Source organism: Corythoichthys intestinalis, chromosome 2, assembly GCF_030265065.1.
Source record: "Corythoichthys intestinalis isolate RoL2023-P3 chromosome 2, ASM3026506v1, whole genome shotgun sequence".
Classification (NCBI taxonomy): domain Eukaryota; kingdom Metazoa; phylum Chordata; class Actinopteri; order Syngnathiformes; family Syngnathidae; genus Corythoichthys; species Corythoichthys intestinalis.
The window spans coordinates 37,062,574-37,088,104 of NC_080396.1; the positions used below are offsets into that span (position 1 = coordinate 37,062,574).

At 41.5% G+C, this 25,531-nt stretch overlaps 1 protein-coding gene across 1 annotated transcript; it reads left to right on the top strand.

Annotated features, from left to right (window-relative positions):
- On the top strand, nucleotides 1–23,561 carry hcfc1b (host cell factor C1b). Its single transcript, XM_057861301.1, has 30 exons — nucleotides 1–679; nucleotides 5,313–5,461; nucleotides 5,537–5,697; nucleotides 5,758–5,960; nucleotides 6,038–6,122; nucleotides 6,220–6,326; nucleotides 6,442–6,621; nucleotides 6,699–6,986; nucleotides 7,895–8,040; nucleotides 8,113–8,283; nucleotides 8,363–8,563; nucleotides 9,035–9,124; nucleotides 9,198–9,357; nucleotides 10,373–10,479; nucleotides 10,566–10,701; nucleotides 10,774–10,952; nucleotides 11,029–11,191; nucleotides 13,642–13,823; nucleotides 14,889–14,972; nucleotides 16,003–16,069; nucleotides 16,175–16,320; nucleotides 16,390–16,551; nucleotides 16,621–16,783; nucleotides 16,872–17,003; nucleotides 17,078–17,271; nucleotides 17,359–17,439; nucleotides 17,519–17,704; nucleotides 21,216–21,513; nucleotides 21,586–21,640; nucleotides 21,738–23,561. Exons 1-30 carry the CDS (start codon nucleotides 508–510, stop codon nucleotides 21,796–21,798), a joined length of 4,509 nt encoding a protein of 1,502 aa, XP_057717284.1. The 5' UTR covers nucleotides 1–507; the 3' UTR covers nucleotides 21,799–23,561.
- The last annotated feature ends 1,970 nt before the right edge of the window (nucleotides 23,562–25,531 follow it).

Here is a 25,531-nt window from a genome sequence, read left to right on the forward strand (position 1 = left end):
TTAGCAGCAAAATGGCGCCTTCCATACCAGCGCATATACAGGCAACTGTGTGCTTTTAAGTTCCGAGTTCTGTTTCCTCGGAGCTCTGCCGCACGCGTGCATATAACCAAGGTGCTCGCCTGTATCAGGACATGCTTGTCTGTTTTTGGGGATTACTGTGAGCTTGCAGCGCCTGTGCTTGCTTCACGTCCACTCTGCTTTCCACCGGCAGAAAATGGCGGACTGGTCGCAATAGTCACTGCTAGTAAGTGGCACAGTGAAACTAGTAAAAGGGCTTGAGCCGGCTAAAGTTTTTATACACAGTGGTATCAAAAGGACTATATCTGGAGGAAACAGCAAAACCTCGCCTTACAATTTTCAGCAAAAGCGAATGGTTATCTGCCGAGGCACAAGTTGGCGAGGTAACACTAAACAGCGGTGCGAGACGCGTACGGACTACAACTTTTCGTTGGTTTCCACTTCCCACCCAATAAGGACCATTAGTGGTGGACTCGGAACAGGAGCGACATGGAAGTCGAGCCTGTGGTGCTTCATCCCCGCTGGAAGCGCGTCCTGGGTTGGAGCGGTCCTGTGCCCCGGCCCCGTCATGGACACCGTGCTGTGGCAATCAAGGAACTAATGGTCGTGTTCGGTGGCGGCAATGAGGGTATTGTGGACGAGCTGCACGTCTACAACACAGGTATCGGTACCGATCCAGGTTGAGCCTTTACACGGTGACAAATAGACACTTGCTGTGCACATCACTTAACAGCTGCAAGCGGTACAATCAACAAAGTTGGGACCGTGGTTCTGAGTGACGAAAGTGTATCTTTGTCGTACGTAGTTGTGAGAAGTCGTGGTATTATAAACTCACACGTGTTAATGGTTCGATCGTTAACGTGCCAAGATCAGGCAAACTTCTGCTAACTCAAGAAAAATGGCGCCTTTTTACTGAAAACAATGTCACGTCACAGCGACACGCCCCTCTGTTTCTGTGGATGTCTGGACGAAGATGAACTACATTGCCAAAAGTATTCGTTCTCTGGCGAATATGAATTTAAGGCCATGTCTACACCTAGGGTTTTTTTTAAACGAGGATTCTGCCCCAATACGCTAGGAAAAAATAATTGCGTCCACACCTGCTTGTTTGTAAAAAAAAAAAAAAAAAAAAAAAAACTTCCACAGCCAACCGCTATCATTCATTTTTAAGGACATTCATAACAATAAAAATAATGGTCCATAATACCAATTCTTCAATACGAAGCACAGCAATAGTTTGTGAAAAAATGGAAGCAAAAAAGCGCGTGTCTAATGTACTTACTCCAATGTACTTACTCCAAATGTAAACATTGGTTTCATGTGTGACGTGAGGACAAAGTTTGTCGCAGTCAATGACGTTTCCACAGTTAAATCTGTGGTTATCAGTGTCCACATGATGACGCCACAAACGCAGAATTCGCAATTCTTCACTTTCCCCGGCGTTTTTAAGAACCCTGGTTTGAATGTGCGTGTGAATGATAGGCCAAATCGTAGAAAAATACAGTATCTTCTTTTTGCCAAATACCCTGCTATGTGTGGACATGGCCTAAGTTGCATCCCATCGTCTGCAGCTATAACAGCTTCCGCTCTTCTGGGAAGGGTTTTCACATGGATGTGGAGTGTGCTTTTAGAAACTTTTGACCATTCTTTCAGATCCGCATTTGCGAGGTCAAACATTAATTTGAATGACAAGGCCCAGATGTCCTTTTTTATTCTAATTTATCCCAAAGGTGTCCTGTTGGGTTTTGGTGCCGCCTTTTTGTAGACAAGGCAGGCTAATTTACACCATATTTTCTCATCCATGCCTCTAACTTACTTTGTGCATTGGTGCAAAGTCATTTTCGAATTCGAACAGGCCATCCCCAAACTATTCCCACAATGTTGGGAGCCTGAAACTGTTGGCCCAGTGAAAAGAACATTGACTGCTTCAGCATTTTTAAAAACATAGATTTCACTTTTTTTGTGGATCTTTACGGGCATGCAGAATCCTGAACTCGTACAGAACACCTCTTTATGAATTGGAGCAGAAGCTGGGAGGAGGAGGGCCTTCCCTTCCAACATCTGTGTGTAACTTCACAAATTGCTTCAGAAAGAATGGTCAATCAATTGACTTGAACACACTGAATAACATTTTTTTCTTAGGTTGATTTAAATAAAACTGCAGCAAAATGATGCAAAAACATTAATCTAGTGCAAATTATCCAATTCTATAATTATTCCATAATCACACAAGTATACATGAATAAACCCAAATCGACTCCACTGACCACTTACACATGTTTTAATGTTTTCGGGAAACAAACAAAAAAAAAAAAAAAACATTTTTTGGGGGGAGCTCCAGATGTAGGCGGGCCCACGGGAGAGCCCCATACCTGGGCAAAGCTTTCCTGTCTTCCCCTTAGCGCCCTCTGGAAATCTTCCCCAGCTCGGTTGTTGTGGGAACAATTTGGAAGTCAAAGACAATTAGGCAATTATGGCTAACGATTTTCAAGCTAGACTGCCGTTATGATGTTATTTTCTCTGTAGTCACGTCAGTCATTTTCACGCAATGGTCATACCATAGGTTTCATACTCATTAACTTTGCTCTAACTTGCATATTTGGGCATTGATCTGCACACCTCACAGTAAACCTGGTTTTTGTCTCATCGTATCCAAGCCAATCCCAGAGTTCTCGCCACTGGGGCTGAAACTTTCTCTCCCTTTTCTTTTCATATTGGATTTCGCTTTTCCTTAAAGTGCCTGTGACACGAAAAAGCATAATTTATATAATATTTATTTCATAATACACGCGGTATTTTATGCTCCTGAATGATATGGACCGCTTGGATGTGTGTGGAGGCGATCGCTATATTTATTTAGTTTTTTGAATCCCGCGCTAGGAAAATGAGTGACTTCCGGCTTCGGTCTTGCATTGAGGAGGAGGGCGCTGTGACGTGTACGGTAGAAGACGTCCTCTTCACTATACAGCGTACTGTTGTGTATGGGGACGAATGATTCAGCTGATTTTGCGGATTAATACGTTTATTTTTCGCATCACGCCAGCCAAACGGCTGCAGAAAAATCATTCTGTATGAGGGACAGGCGTATGCGCCTTTTTGGAGTTTCAAAAGGTTCCCATTCACCGTGGATATTTACTGTGGGACCATTGGACTTACGAGGAAGTGAGTAAACATCTTGTTTTGTATTATGTCAAATACGAATACAGCGATTACAAAGTAAACACTACAAACTTCCTTTAAATGAAGGACTACTTACATTTGATCATTGATAGGCATGTAAAAAGCTGTCCTAATGGTCATTAGCAGCAGCCCGTTAGCTGTACAACAACTCCAGCCACCCTCCTCCGGGGAACGAACTGTAAATTGCTCTCCGCCGGGCGGTTTGCCGATCCGCGACGACAATAGACAACCGAGTCGTCATGTCAAATAATCCAGGATAGTTATGTGTGATTTTCCGCTTTGAAGACTTTGAAACATCACTCGGTTCGGGTTAGCATGTCGGCTAGCTGTCAGGCCTTCTGGTTTGTTTACATTCTCCGAAGCCGGGGAAGGGAAATGACATATGTCCGATTTAGGTGTCATAAAATATAGTTCGGGAGGTGCGACAGTAAAGGTGAAGTCGACAGTTTTGACCATTATGGAGTAATTTTGCCATGTCGTCCTGAATAAATGCATTTTTATTATTTCATATTCCATTCAGCACAAGACTGTTATTTGTCATGACCATGCCATTTATTTAGCAATTGGGGAAAATACTTGGATAAAAAGAATATCCTGTAAAAATATTGAAGTAAAGAGACAGAAACAATGACATTTTGCCGCTCTCTTCGTCGCGTTTTCCTCATTGTGAATAGTTCCCCCTCGACGGGCTGACTGGTCCTTCTCAAGCCATTTATATAGCTATTGGGGAAAAATACTTGGATAAAAAGAATATCCTGTAAAAATATTGAAGTAAAGAGACAGAAACAATGACATTTTGCCGCTCTCTTCGTCGCGTTTTCCTCATTGTGAATAGTTCCCCCTCGACGGGCTGACTGGTCCTTCTCAAGCCATTTATATAGCTATTGGGGAAAAATACTTGGATAAAAAGAATGTCCTGTAAAAATATTGAAGTAAAGAGACAGAAACAATGACATTTTGCTGCTCTCTTCGTCGCGTTTTCCTCATTGTGAATAGTTCCCCCTCGACGGGCTGACTGGTCCTTCTCAAGCCATTTGTATAGCTATTGGGGAAAAATACTTGGATAAAAAGAATATCCTGTAAAAATATTGGAGTAGAGAGACTGAAACAATGACATTTGGCGGCTTTCTTCGTCGCGTTTTCCTCGTTCTGAATAATTCCCCCTTAATGGGCTGAATAGTAAAATCGATGAGACCAGTCTACCGCTGACGTCATCCACCTGTTGGGGACGCTAAAGCCCTATAATGGTAGGCGTGGCTAACTGGCAGATTAAAAGGCTAATTTCTCGTCATCTGTGCTTTGCTAAATTGTTGTATGTAGTCGAATCGTCTCAAAATATGATTCTAATTCACATAATAATGCCATTTAAGACTTTTTTTTCTCGTGTCGTATGCTCTTTAACTCTTCCTTTGACTTTCTTTCTTGAGCCTTTTTTCCCTGGTGCTTGGCCAGGTTCAAGGGGTTTCAAAAACATGTCTTGTAGTATAACGTTAGGTGGATACTGATATACTGCCAATCAATCAGCAGCAGTTCACGCTGGAGTGAGCGAGGTGTGTTTACACCCCATGGAGAGCAACGGCTGCTGCATAGACTGTAAGGTTGTCTTTAAACGGGATAACGTAACGTCGTCAAAACACGGAACCACTTGCAATTAATGTGAAATAAGATTTTTTTTAATCGACACATTATTTTTACTGCCCCCACCGGGCCAGTGGTTGGAGCATTCTCGTGGCCCTGACGGTTTCAAAAGTATGTCCGGGCCACTGGGCCATTTATATCGTCGACCCCTGATTCTTTAGTGAGTCAAGGCAGGTAAGCACGTACTTTTGTCAATATAGTATAGTGTATTTCGGCTCTACACCTATAGTTATGTGAAAGCAAAACCCTTGTCAGTTCAGATTATTCATTCATATATCCAAATATCGCTGTAGGTCCATTGTAATGTCATTTGTTTTGGAGAAGAATCAAAAGAAACCACATGCAGTGTTGTTTATGAATTTGTAAGCATTATTTTCCATCAATATTGCATATATCCTCCTAGTGTAACTCCTTTAGACACCATGGGTTTCATCTGTCCCTACCCTTTTCTTCCTTTCTGACTTACCAACCCACAGCTACCAATCAATGGTTCATCCCTGCTGTGCGAGGGGACATCCCACCAGGCTGCGCTGCTTATGGGTTTGTGTGTGACGGCACTAGACTGCTAGTGTTTGGAGGAATGGTGGAATATGGAAAGTACAGCAATGATCTCTATGAGCTGCAGGTTAGTGTGTGTAAGTGAGATTAAGAACTGTCGTTTGGAAACAGTTGTGATATGAACAGTATACATCCCCCTCAGGCCAGTCGCTGGGAATGGAAACGTCTGAAAGCAAAGGCACCAAAGAACAACCTGCCCCCCTGTCCCCGCCTTGGTCACAGCTTCTCTCTAATTGGAAATCGCTGCTTTTTATTCGGAGGACTGGCCAATGACAGTGAAGACCCCAAGAACAACATTCCCAGGTAAAGGGTTTCGAATCGGTTGTCCTAAGAACACCTGGGTAACCTCAGTCTTCATCTCAGGTACCTAAATGACCTGTACTCGCTGGAACTGCGTCAAGGCTCCAGCGTGGTTAGCTGGGACGTTCCATTGACATCCGGGCAGCCGCCGCCTCCTAGAGAAAGTCACACGGCTGTGGTAGCAAGTGGGGTTCGAGGCAACCGCCTGATTATCTACGGGGGGATGAGCGGCTGCAGGCTGGGTGACCTATGGGTGCTCGACATTGGTAAGACCACTGCCATGATGATACCGCGCCATCATGAAATAAATCTATGATGAAAGTTTTCATGGCCTATTTCACAGACTCGCTCGTCTGGAGCAAACCAGAGTTTAGTGGGACTGCACCAATGCCTCGCAGCCTGCACTCAGCCACAACTGTCCATAACAAGTAACTCAAACATGTGTTCCGCTAGCATCGCTTAAATGAGCTTTGTAGTTGTCTCATTTCACACACCTGTCTCTCACCCTTTCCACCTGTCTGTTAGAATGTACGTGTTTGGAGGTTGGGTCCCACTGCTGATGGAGGATGTTAAAGTTGCAACACATGAGAAGGAGTGGAAGTGCACCAACACACTGGCTTGCCTTAATCTTGGTAAAAGCACACACCCACGCTTTAACATTTACATGGTTGCGAGACGAAGTGATGGAAGTGTATGAGTTTGTATAAGTGAGCCAATGCACACTCAGCTATTCCACTGTGTGGACAGACACGCTATGCTGGGAGATGGTGGAGATGGACAGCGAGGAGGAAAACATTCCACGAGCTCGCGCTGGCCACTGTAGCGTGGCCATCAACTCCAGACTTTACATCTGGAGCGGAAGAGACGGATACAGGAAGGCCTGGAACAACCAGGTCTGCTGCAAGGATCTCTGGTACTTGGAGACAGGTGGGCAACTGCTGTCCATACAGGGAAGGCCACCTTCCTTTCACTTCTTTGAGCAAGTCCTGCCTGTGTGTCCTCAGAGCGTCCCAGTGCGCCGTCGCGAGTCCAGCTGGTGCGAGCCAACACGTCATCTCTGGAAGTGAGCTGGGGACCATCACAGACCGCTGACACCTACCTGCTGCAGATACAGAAATACGACATTCCCGCCACGTCTGTGGCAACTGCAGCTGCCTCAACAGCCAACTCTTTGAAGAGTTCTACCCCTGTGGCAGCAACTCTGACAAACCAAATCCCCCGCATTACGTTAGTCCCCAAGTCCCCTACAGCAACCGTATCTGCAAACCCCTCGGCAGCTGCCAAAGTCCCAAGTAAGTTTGTTAAACTGTCTTTTTTTTGGGGGGGGGGGGGGGGTCTGAACTAATGCCTTCCTGTTTCCTGGGTGTGTTTATATTTTGTTTGTTTTGTAGTCATTTAACTGGTTTCCTGTTTTGGTGCTTTTTGGTGTTACCATTCCACAGGCATAATGTTTTAATTTTATGTCAATTTCCAATTATACTACATGTTTGACTTGATTTAGATCAGTTGTTCATAACAAACGCACTACAAATTTAAATTAACATGCTGATGAATACAGTTTGCCATAGTATATTCAAGCATACTGGGCGAGGGGTGGGCTAGACCCTGGGCTGATTACCAGTTACATGTTGTTCATCAATCATATCAGTATTATCATTTAGAATTTGTAGTCTTTCATTAAACTTACACTGCTGGCACAAAGTATTGGCACCCCTGCAATTCTGTCAGCTAATGTTCAATTTCTCCCAGAATGCAATTACAAATGCTTTGGTAGTAATATCTTCAATTATTTTGCTTGCACAATGTCACAGGACATAGGTTGAGTCAACTTTAATCCATTTTCACTGGCTGCAAGTATGAATTAGTTTTTGCCACCACATGTTTTGTGCCGCAGGTAAGTAACAGGTGCTGTTAATTACACAAATCAGAAAAGCATCACATGATTTTTCAAAGGGTGACAATACTTTTGTCTGGCCCATTTTGGGGTTTTGTGTAAAATGATAATGATTTGATTTTTTGTCATTCTCTTTTGTGTTTTTTCATTATAAGCAAAATAAATGAAGATATTACCGTACTATTATCCGACAGAATTGCAGGGTTGCCAATACTTTTGGCCAGCAGTGTATGTGCATGTTTTATGAATGTAGCGCTAAGTGGTACTGATTTTACTCACCTGGGCGTTTTTTTTTTTTTTCTACAGCTGTTGTGAAGGTGGCGACTCAAGGAGCCACAAGTGGTGCCTCCATTGTCACCGTGCGACAGACCACGCCTAAATACCCTGCCACCATGACCACGCTTCCTGCAAATGTCCGTATGATGGTGCCTGCCCAGGCTGCACAAGCTGCGGTAAGTGGGCCTCAGCTTCAAATATGTTGTTTTCACATGAGGAATCAACACCATACTGCCTTTTGCTCTCAGCCAATTGGTAGCAGTCCTCAGATGAGTGGAATGGCAGCGCTGGCAGCAGCTGCTGCTGCTACACGTAAGATTCCACCAGCCACAGCGACCGTGCTCAACGTCCCAACAGGAGCCACCATTGTAAAGACTGTAGCGGTCAGTCCTGGATCTGGCAGCCTTCCTGTTACAATGGTAGGCTTTATAGTTTAGTTTATGTATGTGACACACATATGTGGCACACAGTCCGGTTCTTGACGCTCCATCTTGGCAGGTCAGTAACTCTGCAACACGTATCCTGAAAACGGCTGCTGCTCAGGTGGGTGGGGCGACCGTCGTCTCAAGCCCTGTCACGAGCAGCCGCCCAATTATCACAGTGCACAAATCTGGAACAGTCACCACAGTGGTAGGGGGAGTTACCAAGACCTACACACTGGTTAATAGCCCACTGGGCGTGGGAACGAGTGGTGCTCTGGTGAGTGATGTCACCTGATGCTGATCTCAGACCTGTAAACCCATGCGCATGATCTCAAAGCTATCTGCTTGGATTTGTTATGCAAACCCACATTCAAATAGCATGTATATCTGCTTATTTCAATTGTTCAAATGTAACAGCTTTGCCGTGTGTGGGCCAATTAAAAAGAAGTATTGTTACCAGAAAGTTATCAAGGTTAACGAGGACGATCAAGAATACATGCTACAGCTATTCCTTAGTTTTGCACATCATAATTCAGTTGTACACCTGATTTTTTTTTTTGTTTGCATATCTACTTCTTGTGAACCTAGTCGTATTTCTAACTACCCTGATGCAATTAGATTTGTATTTATTGATAATTAAAGGGAAGAATAAGCCCTGTGGGTGCGCAAAGATTTTGACATGTCTGCGATCTTTCCTGTTCATCATTTCGCTCAGTCAAATAATGACATACTTTCCACGCTCGTTCAGATCAGCAATCTGGGAAAAGTGATGTCAGTGGTACAGTCTAAACCAGTCGCGGGTCAAACGGCCAGCGGCTCTGTCGCGCAAATCCTACAGGTACTATAGTTTTTAGTAAACTAACGTATGTATTGACAACCAAGTGCATGCTAACAATGTTTGCGTCCATTAGTCGAAAGGCACCCTTCCTACTGGAACAATCCTGAAGCTGGTGAGCTCTGCAGATGGGACACAGACTGTGCTCAGCAGTCCACAGGCTGGCCCAGTTGTAGCCAAACCTGGTGCCACCATCATAAAGACCATTCCTGTGTCTGCGCTTCAAGGGGGAACAGGTAAAGGTTGGAAAAGTCCAAATATGTCATATGTTGCGCATCCAATCATGCACATCTTTAAAGGATCAAGGAAATGGACAGAGCCATGTTGCAGCCATGCTAAGTGTGGGCCTACATCACGTGTGCCCGTTACATCCAGCCCATTACGTCGAGCTAGCCATAAAAAAAATATATATATGTATATATATATATATATATATATATATATATATATATATATATATTAACGTAAATAGTTAATTATGTTGCGTGAGCAACATAACCTCATATGTTGCTCACACAACACAACTATGTAAATATATATATGTATATATATTATTATTTTTTAATTTTGACACCCTACACCCCGCCGCTGTTAGGGTAGATCACGGGAGGTTGTCTCCATTTAAAAGTATATCTTGGGGCACACAATACAAACAATAGGCACCCCTGGCCTACAAAAATACCCACACCAAAAATTAATATATAGTGTGTGTGGTGTATTCTAACAACTATTGAGACAAGACAACGACGGTAGAGGCACCATAAATAATTCAGTATTGTAATTTTGTAATAATTGTGAGATCCTTAGAAACAACCGTTGAGATGGTGTGTGACCTCAAAGCAAAACATAATGCATAACCACACACAGTACAGTGTGAAAACCAGAAATGAACTGCACACATCTGCCAAGACCAAGGACCTACAAGATTAAAGATGAATTTGTTCGTTAATTGTGCGATATTATCAATAAAACAATATCAACGTGTGTTTTTGAGACCTGTTTACACTACATCCAGTAATTGGTTACCCTACGTGTACTCTTAATTACTTTAGTATTACCATTAGTAGCAACACTTCTTTGATTAAGTAATGAAATTACAAACTAGGATTATACCAACATATGAAGCGAGTGTGACATCAATGGACACGATTATGTAAAAGGCAAGAATAATCAGTCTTTGATACAGTGATCACAAATAACAACACATTTCAGTTCAACAGTGTACTCGTGACTAAAGCACCTCCCCAACAGGTGGGCCAATCACAATCCTCACCACCAAGGTGGTGACACCAGGGGCTGCTGGGAAAATCATTACAACGGTCCCCAAAATCTCAACCAGCCAGCAGGGCGTCACACAGGTAAGACCAGCTAAGCTGTTGTTGTAATGTATACAAGAGGGTGCCACACACAAACTCTGTGACTCCACATCTCTTGCTGTCTACAGGTGGTGTTGAAAGGGGCTACAGGGACACCGGGAACCATCCTCAGGACTATTGCAAAGGGAGGAGTCAGACTGGTGACACCAGGCACCACCGTCACCAAGCCTGCAGTCACTACGCTTGTTGTGAAAGCGACAACCGGTAAACAGCTGATGGATCCTCCTGTTAGCCCGTCCTTGAACGGACTCACAGCAGCATGTCTCACTGTCAAAGGTGTGTCGAGTCTGAGCACCATAACAGGAAGTGTGTCCGCCGCAGTTGCAGGACTGTCCACCAACACCAGTGCCACCCTCGCTACACCCATTACCACTCTTGCCACCATTGCTGCACTCACCAACCAGGTCACCACTGCAACAGCCACTGCTGCTACTGCTGGTGTTGGACCCAAGCAGGTTGCACACATGCGTCCTATCTGTGATTGTTATTCTGATTTTAGAAGGTTATATAGTCCAACGTGTGTTTTTACAGGTAACTTTAATCATGACCCCAAGCGGAGCAGAAACACAGTCGCTGGTCCAGGATCTGCCTGTTTCCATCATGGCCTCTCCCACCTCAGAAGAACCGGGAGGTACGACGAGCACGCTTACAAGTAGCGTTCTGGAAGACAAGAGTGGAGAAGCTGTAAGTGCAGGTAGGTCGATTTTACAGTTTTAACTATTAAGTTCTGATATGAATTGATTCTTTTTCTAAAATCCTGTCTCATCCTAAACTTCATAAGCGTTTGCGAATAAACTTCAGAGTATTTGTTGAATGTCAAATTTATTGGTGTCATAACTTCTTATCAATACTCTTACCTTCAGGCATGAAAATCACTCACCTTTTGGCGAAATTTGCCGTTTTGAAGTAAAAAAGGGTGACCTATGTGAATTGTGTAGATCCGAGGAGAACATTTTTAGGGGGGGGGCGGGGGCGTAAGTTCATCTAACTAACAACATGTTTTAATGAAGTTGCTAAGCCTGTCGTGATATGCAATGAGTCCATTTATCGCAAGGTAAATAAAAATGAGGGCGGTAATTTTCACGGCTGCGTTTATCACTGCGTGCGTGCATACATTTGTGCGTGCGTATAGATGACATATGAGACTCCAGTTGTTGTGTCCAGATGTTTATTGGTCAACAACACGCCGTATAATTACAGTTCACACATACAAAATAAGGAAACACATCTATATTAAAAACTGTAAACGTTAGCATTGCTACACTGAGACTAATGGGGGGGAAAAAAGACAACTTATATATTATATTATGTATAAACATTGGCAGTCTTTTCCAAAATGCAAACTTGCGGTTCAAAGGTGACACTTCAAACATGAAAAATCGCTGGTTAACAGCATTTGCAAACGAAAAAAATGAAAAAAAAAATCTATTAGTGACACCACAAGCAATGACAAAAAGTGCTTTTTGCGGAGTGTAAAGTTGTTAGCGGTTTAGCGAATGTACTTCCGGTGAACATTTCAAAATAAATGCACGTCACGTTTATCAAATAGATAACAATTTCTGGAGTTAATCCTACATACTTCAGAATTAATACACTAATATGTATATAATATAATACTACAGAATTCAGATTTTACACTAAGAATAACTTTAAAATGACACAATTTTTAAAAATGATTGGCAATATTATAATTTTTATAATACTATTATACAGTATATAGTAGTATACTATAATAATAATGCTAGACATTTTTTTATAAGAATTGTTTTGAATAATGTTGGAAAGGCAAAGTCATTGTTCTGAATCAGTTTACATTCTTTATTATTTGGCAAAAATGTTCTCGTTTTAATATCGCAATATAATATCGCAAACTCCCCAAAAATCGCAATGATAGTTTTTTTCAAATATCCTGCAGGCCTACTATCAGCATTTGACCTCAGTGTTCATGTGTGATTAATTATTGTTATTTACATGTTTATTTGTACTTTAATAAAGAATTTAAGTGTTCCAAAATATTTTTGTGAATTAGTAAGCATCAACAAAAATTTCATTGCTAAATTAGTAAAAATAAATAAATAAATAAATAAATTATTTGTCGACTAATTGTAAAAATAGTCGGCTGACTAATCGGGAGAAAATTAGTCGTTTGGGACAGCCCTACCAGAGCATATTTCCTCCACACTCTTCTCACCTTTTTAACCCCTGACTCATTTTCATGCCTGTTACTTACTTACATACTTTCACGGGCAAAGTATGGTGAAGTGAAACATACAGTGGTACCTCTACATACGATCTTTTCGACATCCGACGTAAAATTTGAGCCGCCATTTGTTTCTACATCCGACGAGTTGCTCGAAATACGACGACATGACAGCACTGCAAACGAACGCACGGTGGATTTTCTTGTGTGAGAAATCAACACAGTTTTCAAAAAAAGTTGATACAGTTGGAGAAACAAGGAAAAAAGTGATGCTTACCTTTGAAATGAAGATGCAAGTTATAGAAAAATATGAGCTTGGGGTGCGCGTCCCTGAACTGGCTCAACAATACAGCTCCATGGTCCTCTTCCGACCACCGTTCGCCACTATTTATAAGTTAAGGTGACAATTATTATTGTGGTAACATTGCCAAGGAAATCGCCAGCTTCGTCACGTTTTTATCATTTATTTAAGAACTTATCCAACACAAAACGCCCATTGTCTTAAGCAGTTGACTGCTCTCAAGAAAACGAAAGTATTATCTCTACCGCACCGACCTATCTCACTGTGACGTCAGCTTCGCGGTGCGTTCAGGGACAGTAAAAAGTGTCCGCCATATTAGAATCCAATTCGTTACATTATTTACAGGAATAATTATTAATTATTCTTCTTATTATTATATTATTCTGACTTATTTATTTATAACTTATTTGTTTTTCTATGTTTAATTGCCATTTGTAACAGTGCCAGCAGTATTTATTAAGAATTTAGTGTATGTTTTTAGGCTTTGGAACGAATTAATGGAATTATAATGTATTCCTATGGGAAAATCCTGCTCGACATACGACCATTTCGACTTACAAACAAGGTCCTGGAACGAATTAAATTCGTATGTAGAGGTACCACTGTACTTTGTTATACTGTAAATATATTTATGATGGCACAGTGACTGAGGTCTGCTCCAACCCACCCTGTGAGACGCATGACACAGGAACAACTAATACTGCGACTGTTGCCGTGGCAACAATAGTTGACAATGGCTGCACCAACCCACCGTGTGAGACACATGACACAGGAACCACCAACACTGCCACTGTGGCGACGGCGAGGACTAGTCAAGTGCTCCAGGTAAGCTGCCGAGGAAGTCGGCCAGTGCTTGACTTATGACTTGACAACTAAAACTTACATGGTATAAAAAATTTTTTTAATTTAATTTAATTTTTTTTAAATGACTGTGGTGATGGCTATTTTTTGGGGGGTTGGGAAAAGGACTGCAGCTTTGCTTGACTTCTGTGGTTTTGCATACAAAACATTCCAAAAGTTGATGGGCTGCATAAATGAAATGGCTCATTAAAGCCATGTTTTATTTTATTTAAAAAGTGTATAGCTCAAGTACAAAACTATGGTACATAAGAGCATATTGCACTGGGTTAATGTTTAGTTCGGCAGCTTCAGAATTATTAGCAAAGTTTGGGCTACCAGTGTAACAGCAGAATTTGCAGTTCAGTTTCTCCCTGAGATGGCTCAGCTGGGTTGACTTGGACAGCCAACCATCCTGAAAATAAAATTTCTTGTCACAACAGTTGATTCACTCCACAAATTTAACACATTGGCAAGAAATAATTGTTAATTGGGGAGAAAGCAAACTAATACATGTTCTTTGCAATTTTTCATTGTTTATTAATAAAGGTATATGAAATGTAGATTAATGCAATATAGCCCGTGATATGCCTTCTTTCCCATCGTCAATAGCCAATCACAATGGTCATTTGCCACACATTTTATGGCGATGGTGATCAAAAGTGGCTACTGCTAATGTTAGTTCAGCTGCACATAGCATTAACAGAGTGGAAGATGGGTGCAAATCTGGCTAGTACTACAAAATTAATAACGTCATGACTATTATTTTTAAGGTGTTATACATCTTCATTACTTCAGCTTCTTGCATTTCTCTATTAATGTAGACCAGTTAATGTAATATAGCAAAACTGCATCGATAAAATGATTTGAGACTTAAATAATCTGTGACTTGATTTGCTGAAGACAAAATGACTTGACTCTTGCTTGAAACATTATGGTTAGGAGACTTGAGACTTCCATATGTGTGACTTAATCAATCTCTGATTCTGTGCGTAGAGGCGTCCTCAGTTTGCCCACCAAAATTGTCTGGATTGACCACTTTCTTCCTAACAGGTGTGCTCCAATCCTCCGTGTGAGACCCACGAAACTGGAACAACCAACACTGCCACCACAGTGGGAGCGAGAGGACTGAATCAGGTAAGCCAGCTACAGTTGAAACAAAATGTTTACATAGAAACTACACAAAGAGTCAAATGCAACTTTTTTTTATTTATATAACATTAAATTTGGTGTACATTACCAGAAGGTGAGCAAAAATTATGAGGTACAAAGTGCAAATAACGTGATTTGCTTCATGACGTTCTCTGTGCACCGAGACATCCCTGTGTCGCATCACTGTGGCTCGCCATATCCCAGTTAATTATAATTACTCTGGTTTTTTTAGGGAGATAAATTTAAAGTGGGGTATCGCCTATTTTGGTATCATTCGACAGCACATTAAAGTAACAACTTTACACCAAGTTGATTTGTTAGATTTCATAAAAGGCTTACTATATATAAACTTGTGTTTCATAATGGCTCTCTCAGGGTGCTTTCAAACTAGCATGGTTTGGTTCTTTGAAACGGACCAGAGTTCTTTTTCTCACATTTTCCGTTTCAATTTGTAAATGTGAACGTGTTTCCGAACTCTAGTTGGGACCAAAAAAATAAACTTTGGTCCGCTCAAAATCGTGGGTCTCTGTCCACTTTAAGCAGACACTGCTTTGCATGTGAATGCAAGCGGAGTAGGGTGCACCTATACTACATTATGTGCAGCTGCTGTGACACTCCACGCTCCCTCCCCTCCCATGAGGGACCCATTTCCTCTTCTAAATTTGTCCAATCAGTAAGTGCGCCTTTCGTCCATGGCATGTGATGCTACTAGGAAAGTTCAGGTGGCGCAGTGTGAATACTGAACCTTTTCAACAAGTCATTTGCAAGTGTTGTTGTGAGTTAGTTCTCCAACCGGACCAAGGTCCTTTTGGTCCAATGTGAAAGTGCCCTGAAACTGCAGGAAATGGGACTCTTGTCGCTTTAAGACCCCCCCCCCCCCCCCCCCCTTTAGCGCTCTCGCGCCCGATGCAAGGTTCCACTGTATATATACAACCACAAATGTGTCTAGAAATCCAGCCTACAGTCAAGTTGCAAAGGACCAACTTTCCTTCAAAATTTTACAACTTAATTACAGGTATGCTCCAATCCACCGTGTGAGACACACGAAACTGGAACCACCAACACTGCCACCACGGCCACAGGTAGTCTCCTGACTCAGCTGCAGCGCAACGCCATGCTTTTGTTTTAAAACATCCGGTTCTATGTCTACATGTATTTTTAAGATATTCTCGTTTCCTGTGTTGTAGCTCAGCAGGGCGACGAGACTCAAGGAGATTCCACGGAGCTCGCTTCCTCCCCCTCATCTGACTCTGGCCCCTCTGTTGCCATCAGCCAAGGCAGAGCCATTACCACAGTTACACAGGCCACACCCACACCTGGTCCGGCCATTCCTGTAAGTACAGCCTACTCTTCCTCCCATCATCATCATCATCATCACTGAAGTGCTGGTGTATATTGTTAGGAAATCTCTTCATTGGTCAGAGAAGATGCAGTCAAGGCTGATGAGATGACCGTCGCCACAGCAATGGAAGCAACAGAGGAACCTATGCAAATAGAGGGGCAATCACAGGATGTGATCTCATCATCTGCAACAATGTTGTTACAGGGTTGTCAGGCAGCTCAGGTACTGTACGCGCACACTTTCTGAAGACGTAAGGAAGTGTGCATTTTCTGACCAGTCTCTGCTAATCAGTCCGTGGACACGCCACCGAAGGAGCTGATGTCAACAGAAAGGGCAAGTGGTGAGATGGACCCTGGTAACACAGCCACACTGATGGTGACAGCTGATGGGTTGTCTACAGACGAGTCTCAAAATCTGACCATCCAGGCCTTCCTGCAAGCAGCAGGGCACATGGGTAAAACATTTCTTAAGCGTACAATATCCAGGAATTATGGAAATGGGAGTATTAGCATAGTGACAGAATCACAAATATTTTTGTTCAGATGGTGCCGAGTCGGAGCAGTCCATTCCTATTGTGTTGACGCAGGAGGAGCTCACTGCTCTGGTCCAACAACAACAACAGCTACAGGACTTGCAAGGAGGGGAGGAGGCGGAGCCTGGTGCTGTGCCCACAGGTAATACATCTGTATGTCATATTTTGACACGTTCTAATCCACTGTGCATTCTGACTTCCCATCACCATTTTCAGAGGGCCTCGCACCAGCAGACAGTCTAAATGACCCAGTGGCGGAGAGCAATGGCCTTGTGGTGACATCAGCTGTGAGCAGCGCAGTGGCTCGATTGGCGAGCACATTTAGCCCTGCCCCTACCCTGACAGCTAGACCTAAAGCCGGACCTGCTGCCCCAGTCATAGATGTGTCCAACGGCATCAGCGCCAATGAGGTTGTGAGATGGTGTATAGCTTGACTCGCCAAACAAAGCATTTTGAAAATGTGTGTGTTGTTTTTGTGTGTGTGTGTGTGTGCATAGTGGTTTGATGTAGGGATTGTCAGAGTGACCAACATGTCCGTCTCTCACTACTACATCCCTGATGATGATGTCACTATAGATGTAAGAAAACATGATTTTTCACATAATATAATCCAGTTGTGTTTTTGAAATATGAGCTCACTGGAAGCACTTTCTGCAGCACCACTCAGGCGTGATGCCAGACTACAGTCAGATGAAAAAGATGGAGCTTCAGCCAGGGACGGCTTATAAATTCCGTGTAGCAGGGATCAATATTTGTGGTCGCGGAGCTTTCTCTGAAGTGTCTGCGTTTAAAACATGTCTGCCTGGTTTCCCTGGAGCACCGTGCGCCATCAAGATCAGCAAGGTGAGGTATACTTGCTCTTGTCATAAGCTGCTGGATTGCCTACATTGCAACTGTACCTAAGTAACAACAACCATGTAATAGTTACTGTCTTAGGCCACATTTACTCGACAATTATCTTAAGCAATAACGCAAAAGTAACCTTTTGCCGTTATTTTAATTCCATATTTACACAACCGCTGTGTGTAGAAGAAAAATGCATGCACAAGGAAGCGCCAGTCCAAGAAACCTCCCATTTGCCGATGTAATATGCATTCCCAATGAGTAGGTGGCAGCACCACCAAAACCGGATTTCTGCTTGCAACTAGGGCTGTCCCAAACGACTAATTTTCTCACGATTAGTCAGCCGACTATTTTTACAATTAGTCGACTAATCTTGTAATTAAAAAAAAAAAAATGTATTTTTTTTCTTTTTTACTAATTTAGCAATGAAATTTTTTTTTACGCTTATCAATTAACAAAAACATTTTGAAACACTTAAATTCTTTATTAAAGTACAAATAAACAGATAAATAACAATAATAAATAAAAAATAAACAATGAGTTCAAATGCTGATAGAATTGTGCAAAAGAATGGAATGTAAACAGATTCAAAACACTGACTTCACCTTTCCAACATGATTCAAAACAATTCTTAAAAAAAATACCTAGCATTAATATTATAGTATACTGTACTACTATACTGTATATAATAGTATTATAATAATTATTCATTGCCAATCAGAATTTTCATAAAGGGTGTCATTTTAAAGGTATTCTTAGTGTAGAATCTGAAGTATGTGGGATTAACTCTAGAAATCGTTATTTTTATGACGAACATGACATGCTTTTATTTTGAAATGTTCACCGGAAGTACGTTCGCTAAACCGCTAATTTAAGCTTTACACGCCGCAAAAAAAAAGCACTTTATGTCATTGCATGTGGTGTCAGTAATAGATTTTTTTTCCTTTTGCAAATGCTGTTAACCAGCGATTTTTCATGTTGGAAGTGTCACCTTTTAACTGCAAGTTTTGGAGAAGGCTGCCTGTTTTATAGAGAACACCGGCTAAAGTAGGTCGTCTTTTCCCCCATTCACCTCAATGTAGCAATGCTAACGTATATAGTGTTTAATATAGATGTGTTTTCTTATTTTGTATGTCTGAAGATTAATTCTACAGCGTGTTGATGAGAGAAAAGAACTGGAGTCTTATATGCCATCAGCACGCGCGCACAAATGTATGCACGCACGCACGCGTAGCGATAAAACGCAGCCGTGAAAATGACCGCCCTCATTTATATTTACCATGCGATAAATGGACTCATTGCATATCGCGACAGGCTTAGCAGCTTCAATAAAACATGTCATTAGTTAGTTAGATGGACTTACAATCTCCTGTCGTTATCATTCAAGGCCGACGTGCAGCCAAGCTTGGCATTGAAGAGACAGGACACAACAGTGTAACCTCCTTTGTTTCTTTAAAAATAAATCAATGTTTTGGACTCTGGTGCGCTTTTTTTGGCTTTGTGTCGCTTTCCCCACTTGCATACCAAGCGTCCGACATTCTGAACTTTCCACGCATATATTTTTTTTAACCCTTCATTAACCGTCGACGGGATGTTGTGCTCGTCGACGGATTTACGTCATCGATGACGTCGACTATGTTGACTAGTCGGGACAGCTGTACTTGCAACCCTTCTGCTGTTTCCTCTTTTGTCCTGATCAAATAACAAATTGGGTGACATGTTTTCGCTGCTCTAAATGAGTTTCTGTAATTAGAAAAGTGAATAGTTGACTAGATTCTTGAATAATGTTGAACGCAGTTAGGCTGTGTACAAGGTTACCACTTGAAGACATGTTTTCACACACTGTCGGACTTCCCATGTGCATTGACGTCACCAGTATCTTCACCCCTTTCACAGACAAATAAATAGGAGCATTATCACCACCTACTCTTCCGGAGTGTGGAAGTCAGTTGTGACCCAAAACTCCCTTTTGCGTTGTCAAATATTTGACGGCAACTGCAACAGGGAGCTTTTTCAAGATTTCTACTCTGGAAGGCATTTTCAAATTTTTGTGTTTTCAGCCCTCCCAAACGCTGTCTCCGTGTAAACGATAGGGCTCTCAGGAAAAGTTTTTGGATTGTCACCACCGTTGCCGTTGTCGTGTAAACGGCCCCGCAGTTTTATATTGCAAAAAAATGCACTTTTAACTATGTAACTATAACTAAGTTACTAGGAACTGTAAGTGGAATGACAAGAAATAATTGCCACTTTTTGAAAATGCTAAAGCAGCTATTTTTTGGCACGTTGAAACATTTGACCTTGAAATAAAGTATTTTGCTGAAGTTGCTTTGAGTCACTTGGGTCATGTGGGCCTGAAGGATATGTCGTTTGAACATCGCCATAGCGTTGTGCAGATGCGTAATACAAGCATCGCGAGGGCGTGCGATAACACATGCAAACTCGCCCCCCCTCTCCATCACTCCCGTCAAGACTCGCAGTGCGTTTAGGGACAGTCCAGAAACCACAAAACTCAACGCATAAAGATTCCAACCTGAAGCATACATGCCACCCGATTCTTTACATAACTGTGATTATTTTTGCCAAGTAAACGGAAAGTTTTTGGGTTTCTTTTTTCTTGGTGACTGTCAGCGGCATTTATTATTTAAAGCTGGCTTTATTTTTCTCTCCAGCAATATAAAAGCAGGACATCATAAAATGCTGCTCATCCATCATTTTTATGAACAATTCCATCTCCTTATGTGATTATATATTCATGTGTAGGCAAACTGGTATTTTTGTCTCTCGCTCTACTTATGTAGTTTTCCATCTAATATGCTCATGGGATTCACATAACATTGTACTGACATGTAACAGTGCATGTAATGCACATGCAGATGGAACTGTTTTAAGATCGGGCGAATTTAAATTATGACTAACTGAATTATTTTATTGGGGTGTGTTTAGAGTGTTTTTGAGAGTTGAGAGCATTTTTTGGCAGCCCTTTAAATTTTAAATGTCTTTTGGATTAAATTCCTATAAGTCTTAATCATATATTAGTCATTTCAAATTGTGTTAAGCTTCGTTTAGTTTTCGTCAACGAATGGTAAACATGTTTTCGCACGGGGGAAAAAATGTTTCAAAAAAAAAAAAAGTTTTCCACAATTTGCAATTTCCATAATCTGGGTAATGATTGAAATGTTTTTCTGAAAAAAAAATTAAAACTCGTGGATTAATTATAAAACGGCTGTAAATAATTCACTCCGTGAGGGAAAAAAAATACACCTGCCTCACGGGATGGCACAGAGCACCTCTCATAACCGGACTATGAGCCTGTGAGTGTGAACTAATGTGCAGTCTTAAAAGAAAGAAGAAAAAAACGTCACTCACCGTTTTCAAGTGGTATACGCGAAAAAACTGACTGTGGATGTCCTTCGAGAAACCGCCTTTTCTGTTTTCAAGGAGTGGCAGTGTCTGGACACAAAATGGATATTGCTATGACTTTACTTTTGGCCTTTGACTTATGTTTTGGCAGAATTTGGGTGGAGCTCAACTGACCTGGGAACCTCCAGCTGTCACTTCGGGAAAGATCACAGAGTATTCCGTCTACCTGGCAATCCAGTCATCCCAGGCCACTGCCGCCTCTGCTTCCGGTCCAGCCCAGCTTGCCTTCATGAGGGTGTACTGTGGCACTAGCCCATCATGCTTGGTCCAGACTTCCAGTCTCAACAACGCCCACATTGACCACACCACCAAGCCCGCGATCATCTTCCGCATTGCCGCTCGCAACCAGAAGGGCTACGGCCCAGCCACACAAGTCCGATGGCTTCAAGGTTAGCAGCACTGGGTCTGATGCAAAATGTGCTATGTTGTCATGCACTTCACCTGTTTTTCGGTTTCAACAGAAACCAGCAAAGACACCAAAGCCGCCAGCAAGCGACCTGTGTCCTCTCCTGACGTGTGAGTAACTGATTAACTGATTGTGAATTACAGTATGTTGTCAGGTGTCCTGAGGGTGCAGAAAAAATAAATATTTGAATTAATCTTTTGTCCTCAGTAAACCTGTCGCACCAAAGAAAATGAAATCCGAACAATCAAAGGACTCCATACCCTGCTGAGGTCTTCATGGATATTTGTACGTTATTGATCTGTCGCCACATTGTCCTTTTTTCCCTTTCTGGAATGATTAAATGTTGAAAGGTCAACAATCTTGCTGATGAACTGAGGGGATGCATCTACAGAGCAGTTGAAAATAAATTATTTTCTTGCTTTTGCAATAAAATATTCATGAATTTAGCTTCACGTACATTGTATATACGCTCACACACAAATTCAATCTTAACTTTGATGTATTGTTACAGTGCTGATATAACAAAAGAAAATGCCATTGACGCACTGATGAAAATTAGCATTGAGCTAGCGGTATTCTTGTCCTTCAAAATAATGGAAATAAATACATGAATGCCATATGAATATTCACAGACAAGCAATGCAAGCATTCTTGCAACAAGGCATAGGACCTTCGTGCACTCCGAAAAACAAGTTTTATTAACAAACTCGAGTGTGACTATTGTTCTATGTATATACATATATCCCCCCCCTCCAAATGGCCAAAGTGCACTGACAAGGAACAGTGCTCCTAATAAGGCACGCGCACACACAAATAAAACGCTTGACTTAAGTACAATACCCGATGTAAAATTACATATGGTTATAACAGCATTCACAATAATATCATGGTTGATATACAGTATATCGTCCTTGTCTACTACCCAGCTAATTTGGGCCATCATTAGCTGTCAAATATGGTGTCCAGGCCTGTCAACGGATGCAGTCAAAGCAACAATCAGGACCTTGTTCATTCTTTTGTCTTTTGCGAGGGATCCTGTGATTTCAGGAAATCATGTTTTCTTACCAAAGCCATGGTTACAGGATTTCCCTGTTATTAGGTCTTTGAGATAAATAAAGTTGCTCATCTTGAAAAAGGCCATTTTTAACTCCAAAACAAGCTTTTCATCTAGTATGTGTGTACTCTGCTTCGAGCAGCCTATGATGTAGTCATGCGCTACAGAGGTTTACTCAATATTCCGTTTTGAGAAATTTGTTGGACTCTGACATTTGGTGCCCCTGTCAATGTAAATAGTAAATGGTTAATTAGGGTACATGTCTGAGCTCTTAACATATTTATATTAGTACTGTAACAAATGAACCACAAAGTAAAGATTGCATTCACATCTCAATTTCTAAGCCAGAGTTTGGTACACAATTTAAAAATGTTTTATGCATACATGAATATAATATGTATGTGTGTGTGTGTGTGTGTATAAATATATATATATATATATATATATATATATACCTGTTTATGTACAGTTTTAATATATTGATTATATATGTTTAGTTATAACAATATCACATAATAAAGTAATATACATTCGTTAAATTGTATAAATATGTCATTATACACATACATACATATCTATACACTTGTTTTTTTGTTTTTTTCCTCTGTTGGCGTATAAAGCAGGACATGATATTTTGTTTGTTTGCTTTGCTCTGTTGTTGGCCTTTAACGCAAGACATGAGTCACATGTTGTTTGTGAATATTCCCTTTTGACAATAAAGACTTTTAGATGCTTTTTAACTGCTAACTGGTATCCACTGCTTCCTCCCTGTAAAAACTGAACCATGGAACGGTGGTTGGAAGAAGTCTGTAATACCTAGTGGCCATCTAAGATTGTTCTTCACGGCACCACAGCAGGTCGACATATCCGTCCCTCCTGTAAACAGATTCTCTCAATTCCTTTTTCCCCAGCCAGGGCCTTGAATTATCCAATTGAATTCACTGAATATGACTGAAAACCTTTATTAATACCAAGTAATTGTTGGACCACAGTAGTTCATGTAAGAACTTGCACTTTGGTGCCGTAACTTTCATGATTTTAGTCCAGCGGTAGACCAATGTAAAAATGGCAATTTGACCAAATGTATTTTTTCCCGTTCGTACGTGTAATAATGGTAAATATAAATAAATATTGATTTATATTTGTTTAATATTTTACATCACAAACCCTGGGATTTGAATGGGAGGTGTGCACCAAAAGAGAAAAAGTAGCAACCTTAAGAAAGCCTGAGTTTTTCGTTTTCAAATCGGACACATGGCCTCCATCATTAATAGGTTAAAAATGTTCAAAACTGCATGACCTTTGTCTTTTTCATATCACCCAGTTAATCATCTAAATCAGTGGTGCTCAAACTAAAGCCTGTGGGCCAACTGCGATCTGCTGCCCGGTTTTTATTGGCCTGCAGCAAACTATGAAAATGTCATTAAATATGGACCGCACAGAAACAAATTCAGCCGAAATTCAATTGCATTTCTCGTCCTTAAAATTAGATTGAGGTAGTCACTCAAACAGTCCCCGTCCGTTAGCTTAAGGCTCAAACCTGACATGTTGAAACTAATAAAGGAAACTAGATTTTCATTATTTACATAAATACTGTATACAGTGTATCACAAAAGTGAGTACACCCCTCACATTTCTACAGATATTTATATCTTTTCATGAGACAACACTGACAAAATTACACTTTGCCACAATGAAAAGTAGTCTGTGTGCAGCGTATATAATAGAGTTAATGATTTTTCCCCTCAAAATAACTCAAAATATAGCCATTAATATCTAAACCCCTGGCAACAAAAGTAAGTACACCCCTAAGAAACTACATACATCCCTTAATGTCCAAATTGAGTACTGCTTGTCATTTTCCCTCCAAAATGTCATGTGACCCATTACAGAGGTCCTATCAACACTTCTGCAGAGATTGAAGAGGTGGGAGGGTCAGCCTGTTAGTGCTCAGACCTTACGCCGCACTCTTCATCAAATTGGTGTGCATGGCTGTCACCCCAGGAGGAAGCCTCTTCTGAAGACTGTACACAAGAAAGCCCGCAAACAGTTAGCTGAAGACATACCAACAAAGCGCATGGATTACTGGAACCAATCCGCATGCGCAGAAGCATCAAAACAAATGACCGCACATGCTGGCTGTCGTCCGTCATTTCAGGAATCTCATATTTTGCTTTTCAAAAAGAGGACACAAATAACAGACATGAATAATCCCTGTTTAGGTTTATAGTTTATATGGATTGATAGCATGCACGCACTGTCCGTGCATGTCACACACACATACGGGCAGTTTGCCCTGACACTCGGCCGTGTAAGCAATGTTGAAATATTGCTCATATAGAGCAGAGAGAAAACCGATCATTCTCAGGCTTATCCACAACCCATTTTTATTTTTTTATGACTGTTGTCAAGCCCGGCACTTCCCCAAAAGCCGTGTTCAATGCAAGCTAGGCGCTAATAACGCGCAGCTGCACCGCTACAGTAGCCTCTCTCTCACACTTTGATGACGTATTTGCTGCATGAATTCTGATTTGGGAGACTTCTCAGTACAGACCGCCGCGACATTCTGGAAAAATGTGGCCCAATTCGGAACCACATACGAAAATGACCCAGATCGGATTTGAAATGGTCCAGTTCTATGTGACTTGTCACGTTCAGACCGTCAAGTTAATGGCTCACTCGCTGGAGAGCCTTACTTACCCTAGAATTAACACTGAGTTTGCAGAATGGGCGGTCCGATTTTACTATCGGAAGTACAAGAAGCACTTAGTAAACTACAGAATGGGAAATCCCCAGGCCTTGACGGATTTGGGGTGGAATTCTACAAAGCCTACTCAGATGTAATTTGTCCACAGCTGGTCAAGGTCTACAACAAGGCCTTTTTTACTGGTAGATTACCTTCAACTTTCTATGAGGCCAACATTTCTCTTCTATTAAAGAGGGAAAA

Bases quoted from the DNA above. Each gene is read 5' to 3' on its own strand.
- hcfc1b (XM_057861301.1), top strand. From the start codon at position 508: ATGGAAGTCGAGCCTGTGGTGCTTCATCCCCGCTGGAAGCGCGTCCTG. The intron at 8,564-9,034 runs GTGAGTGATGTC...ACGCTCGTTCAG, and splicing joins TGGGAACGAGTGGTGCTCTG to ATCAGCAATCTGGGAAAAGT. The intron at 16,552-16,620 runs GTACTGTACGCG...TCTGCTAATCAG, and splicing joins AGGGTTGTCAGGCAGCTCAG to TCCGTGGACACGCCACCGAA.